The 6000-nt window shown below is 37.7% G+C and overlaps 1 protein-coding gene across 5 annotated transcripts in view; it reads left to right on the top strand.

Moving 5' to 3' along the window:
* LOC123529574 (guanylate cyclase soluble subunit beta-2-like) overlaps positions 1–5025 on the top strand; it is a 115430-nt gene extending 110405 nt beyond the window's left edge. For all 5 annotated transcript variants that reach the window (XM_045309950.2, XM_045309949.2, XM_045309948.2 and 2 more), the window contains exons 8-12: positions 465–610; positions 947–1095; positions 1594–1740; positions 2494–2648; positions 4587–5025. In XM_045309950.2, coding sequence (XP_045165885.1) covers positions 465–610; positions 947–1095; positions 1594–1740; positions 2494–2648; positions 4587–4827 — 838 coding nt within the window. In that variant the 3' untranslated portion in view covers positions 4828–5025. The remainder of the gene's footprint in view (positions 1–464; positions 611–946; positions 1096–1593; positions 1741–2493; positions 2649–4586) is intronic.
* Positions 5026–6000: the final 975 nt, after the last annotated feature.

Below are 6000 nucleotides of genomic sequence, written 5' to 3' on the forward strand. Positions count from 1 at the left end.
TCGGAAGTATTTATCACCATTAAAAGTATATATAGAAGCAATAGTAGCCTAGTTATTCTAATGTTCTATATGACTTACGTGTGCAAGGTTTATGTTGATACCTGAAAATGTATAAAATACCAAAGTTCAATTTTCTTTTCTAATTAACTCGCGTTTAACACGGAAGAACAACAAGTTTGATGTTCATATTGTGAACTGGATAATATGTTATATGTTTTCGCGACATGAAAAAAGTCTTTTGCCGACTTCTGTGCGCTTCCTTTATTTGAATGAGTAATATAGTATAAATAATGGATCTGTTTTTGTAAAATGAATAAATGAATATTTCGGTAACCTATCTCAATTTACATTGCTATCTAGAGTTAATAAAAAGATATGACAATCATTTGTTTTAATAGGTTCGTAATTATAAAACTTTATAAGTTTATTACACATTTTACTCTGAACAGATTGTGTATTTTTAGAAAACGATTAGATGAAACTACTATAGAATTAAGGAAGACGTCAAAGGCACTGGAAGAGGAGAAGAAGAAGACAGATCTGTTGTTGTATCAGATGCTGCCAGAGAAAGTGGCAATTGAACTGAAAAATGGCAGACCAGTTGCTGCAGGTAAACGGTGTTTTCAGTGTTGATTTAAAAATTCTAAACCTTCAAAATTAATGCAGTGAGTGAAATGGTGTATATTTAGTCTTTGAAATATATTAAAATATTTAGTCAAATGTAACACAAACCTTGTGTACTATAAATTTAATACTCTGACCTAAAAATCAAATAAATTATATTACAAATATAGTGTTGTTCTAAACATATTACATACTTCCAAAGTGTCAAATCACCTTTTGAATGTATACTTACAGTTTGCTTGAAAGACTTGTAAGATTTGTTAACTTGACACTTCATATGCTTGAACGTTCAGTAATATCATGTATTTTTGTCTACTTCCAGAGAAGTTTGAGCACGTGACAGTATTATTCAGCGACATTGTTACCTTCACAAATATCGCATCTGCGTGCCCGGCAATATCAATCGTTCAAATGCTCAATGACCTTTACAATAGATTTGATGCGAGGTCAACTGAACATGGCGTCTACAAAGTAAGTCATGTCTCAAAATATTAATAACTGTGTTATATTATTACAGTTCAAGTCATGTGACAACGTTTCGTATTTGAGGAGCGGAACAAATCCCAAATATGTGCCCTCAGAGCAGTATTTAGGAAACGAGGGAACATTTACGTAAATCCGCCGGCGATTCGCAAGCCAACTGGCTGACTAACTCACATGACGGCATAAGAAAGGCTCGAACCATCAGACTTTGGGGTTTTATTAAAACGAAGGCGATCCGTAAAACTGTTCAGTTCAAACAATAGCTATATTATAGATAAAAAAAGTCACGAAATTAATGAGCTTGGCAGTAAACTGACAATTATATCTTGTTTCACGTCCATTTCATAAGCAAACACAACCAAAAGAAGATGAGATCGACGGAAACTTTACACAAACCCTGATATCTAGTCAATCTAGCGCATTCCTGTTAATAGATTTATTTTAAAATCTGGTTGAACCTTAAACTAACAGTTTACCTATTTTCAGGTAGAGACCATAGGTGACGCATATATGGTTGTTAGTGGAGTACCGATCAAAACGACTGCGCATGCGCAGCCTGTGGCTAATTTTTCAATGGATATGGTAGCTGAGGCAGCAAAGGTCATGTCTCCTGCAACTGGAAAACCGTTACAGGTGTGAAATTTCTTAATATATTACCGTCCCTAAACTTTTCAGTCCAAATCAGTCTGAGTTGACTTCTTTATACAGACAATCAAACTTCGAAACTCTGACAAAAAAGTTTTACTGCAAAGGTATTACTTTAAGGTCAACAGTTAAAACAAAATTGAAAAAAAAAATCTGTGCAAAAATAAAAAAAGATTTGTTAAATTGCTATACTAAAGGCAAAACTTTATTACTTCTAATTGAAGTTAGCAGTTTTTGTCTCTTTACTCTAAAGACTATTGGCATTAAAAGACGAGGACAATGAAAGAATATTTCTTGCTGTTCACCACTGTATTGAAAAATAAGAACGGTTTGACTGAGGCGATAGAAATTTTCCGAAGTAATGATTAGGCATCAGTCCCCAAGTCGCTACCCATCCGCTGTCTTTTACATGTTCGTACTCAACATATCTCTAATAAACATTATTACTTCTCCTATACTTAGTTTACTTTTTTGTTATTTCTTTTATAAAACGTTCTAAATAACCTTAAGCTTAAGCTTTCAGTTATATCCACCTGCCTATATTATATCAAAACTGTTGAACTGTCATTTGCTGTGAGACATTATATAGACAAATAAATATGTTTAAACCAAAATTTTATTTTCTTTATTGAAGGCGATTAAATGAGTGTTGCTATAAACAAGGAAACTTGTACAAAAGACTGTTTAAAACTTGCATTTGTTCGAAACTCAAATTGAATTATACAAAATTCGCATTTTCAGATACGAGTAGGTCTACACAGTGGACCAGTAGTTGCGGGCGTAGTTGGACAAAAGATGCCGCGATATTGTTTGTTCGGAGATACTGTAAATACAGCATCAAGAATGGAAAGTCACGGGGCTCCAGGACGTATACATCTCAGTCCTACGACCTTTAAGTAGGGAACTCTTTTGGTCTTTTTTTAAGTACATCCATTCTACTTTGTTCAATGTAGGACAATACTGAACGGAGTGTAACCGTCATTCACAGTAAAACACTAGAGTAGGTAATAACATTTGTACTTAGAAATATGCACGAGTTCTGCAGCGGAAATATTGCGCAACTTTAGGATTGCACATTTCTGGGTGAAAATTTAATCACATTTTTATAACATACGCATCAACATTGAATATTTTACAATAAATTGACCTAATCCCGATGTTGAGGGTGGGCGAGGGGACAGACCTTAAACAATCTTCTAAGTTATTCGTGGAAATCATTGGTCTTACCGCAAATATCCCGCGAACTAGTATTAAATTAATCGCAGCCTCTACGCAGCGCGAATGTTCGCAGCATGGACCATTTTAAGGGTTAACAAGGCAGTCTGAAAGACAGCTAAATCCCCCGCCACTGCTATGGATAGTGAAAGGGTTAAACCTTTGATTTTAGCTGTGACCTTGACCTTGAACTGACATGGCTGACTCATGAATTCTGCACAACGTCTTGATGAGGTGATCATTTGACCAAAGTTTCATGGAAATCCTTCAAGGAGTTTAGGAGATACAGAGCTGAAACCTTTGACCTTCAGTTGTGACCTTGACCTTCAGTTGACATGGCTGACTCATGAGTTCTTGATGAGGTGATCATTTGACCCAAGTTTGATGAAAATCCTTCAAGGGGTTAAGGAGATACAGAGTGGACACCAAATGGAAGGCTCAGACCTTCGACCCTTAGTTGTGACCTTGATCTTGAGCTGGCATGGTTGACTCATAATTTCTGCACATCGTTCTGATGAGGTAATCATTTGACCAAAGTTTTATAAAATTCCTTCAAGGGGTTTAGGAGATATAGAGCGGACACGAAATGGAAGGCTCAAACCTTTGACCTTCAGTTGTGACCTTGACCTTGAGCCGACATGGCTGACTTATAAGTTCTGCACATCGCCTTGATGAGGTGATCATTTGACCCAAGTTTGATGAAAATCCTTCAAGGGGTTTAGAAGATATAAAGCGGACACAAAATGGAAGGCTCAAACCTTTGACCCTAAGTTGTGACCTTGACCTTGAGCCGGCATGACTGACTCATGGGTTCTGCACATCGTCTTGATGAGGTGATCATTTGACCCAAGTTTTATAAAATTCCTTCAAGGGGTTTAAGAGATATAGAGCGGACACAAAATGGAAGGCTCAAACCTTTGACCTCGAGTTGTGGCCTTGACCTTGAGCCGGCATGGCTGACTCATGGGTTCTGCACATCGTCTTGATGAGGTGATCATTTGACCCAAGTTTTATAAAATTCCTTCAAGGGGTTTAGGAGATATAGAGCGGACACAAAATGGCAGGCTCAAACCTTTGACCTTGAGTTGTGACCTTGACCTTGAACCGACAAGGCTGTCTCATGGGTTCTGCACATCATCTTGATGAGGTGATCATTTGACCCAAGTTTCATGAAAATCCTTCAAAGGGTTTAGGAAATATGGACCGGACACGATTTTGTTACGGACGGAAGGACGGACGGACGGACGGAAGGACGGACGCAGACCATTCCTATAATCCCTCCGCCACGGCGGGGGATTAACAAAGAGACGAACAAGATCTGTTCAGAATTATTTGACCGACCATTTATTTCGAGGCTACAACTATACTTTGATATCTGTTAAGGAAATAGTATGCAAGATATGACTTATTGTTAGCTCTACTAGAGAAGTCGTTTTTTAAGAAGTCTGTTTTCCTAAAATAAATAGATGATTAAAAATGTAGAAGGAAGCAAGTATCACCGTTTGCTTAAATGTGGCTATGGCTCTGTGTGACCGACACTATTTTATGAGCTATAATCATTTAGCAACATTTATGTTGTTGTTTTTCTTTAAAGTTTAGTTCAAACCATTTGACTTCAGGAACCTTCAAGAATCAAAAGATTATTCGTTTCGTTGTCGAGGAGAAATCGACGTGAAAGGCAAGGGCAAGATGACGACGTTTTTTCTGATTGGTACCAAGAACAAACGAGTGAAGGAGCCCGATGATGACTTCAGTACTCTTGAAGTTCTTGGCGAGGACGATCCTATACCAAACATAACATATCCTCGGGGATCCAAACAAATTTCAAGGGGAAAGAGTAGTACTTGTACTGTGATATAACACTCGCATGTCATTGCATATTGCCCTTAGACACTTTGACCAATAGAATTCTTATAATGGTCATGTTGTTATAAAAGACGATGTGTATGGGATATACTGTACGGGGTATCTACGATCGAGCAAAAATTGAATCAAAAATAAATGAAATATTTTGTATTAAAGCTATAAGAACACATAAAATTGTTCTTTTTCTCTATCTGCATTGTTTTCGCTTAAAGTATTTCTACCTTTGAAAGTAAAGTAACAATCGTAATGAATATATAATAAAAGTATGCTGTGTATTACACCAGTCAGAATACTCGGTCACTAAAACCCATCATCCGAGCTGTATAGGGCATTTGTCCGATTATTAGTCTCCTACTGGTTGAAAACCAGTTTCGGAGATTATAGGAATGCGCTTTTCCGCCTGTCCTCAATTTCGTGTCCGGTCCATAACTCTGCTATCCATGAAGGGATTTTATTACTTGGCACAAATGTTCAACATGATAAGACAACGTGTCATGCGCAAAACCCGGATCCCTAGCTTAAAGGTCAAGGTCACAATTGGAGGTCAAAGGTCAATAGGTTTTTTTCCCTGTCCGGTCCAGAATTCAGTCTTCCATCAAGGGATTACAATATAACTTGACATAAATGTTCCCAATAATGAGACGATGAGTCATGCGCAACACCCAGACCTAGTTTAAAGGTCAAGGTCATAACTGGAGGTCAAAGGTCAACAGGGTTTTTTATTGTCCGGTACATAACTCTGCCATCCATAAAGGGATTTTAATACTACTTGGCACAAATGTTTCCCATGATGAGACAACGTGTCGTGCTCAAAATTCGGACACCTAGCTCAAAGGCCAAGGTCACAATTGGAGGTCAAATGTCAATAGGTTTATTTCCTGTCCGGCCCAGAACTCTGTCATCCATCAAGGGATTACAATATTTGCTTGGCATAAATGTTCCCCTGCATGAGACAACGTGTCATGCGCAAAACCCGGGCCCATAGCTGAAAGGTCAAGGTCACACTTAGAGGTCAAAGGTCAAATTCAAGAATGACTTTTTCCGGAGCATTTCTTCTGCATGCATGGAGGGATTTTAATATTACTTGGCACCTGCATGGTAAATTGATTCACCGTCAGTTTCATGTTTCTGAAAAGGGTATATAGATCTTTCGCAATAAAGTTCTAC

Source organism: Mercenaria mercenaria, chromosome 13, assembly GCF_021730395.1.
Source record: "Mercenaria mercenaria strain notata chromosome 13, MADL_Memer_1, whole genome shotgun sequence".
NCBI lineage: Eukaryota > Metazoa > Mollusca > Bivalvia > Venerida > Veneridae > Mercenaria > Mercenaria mercenaria.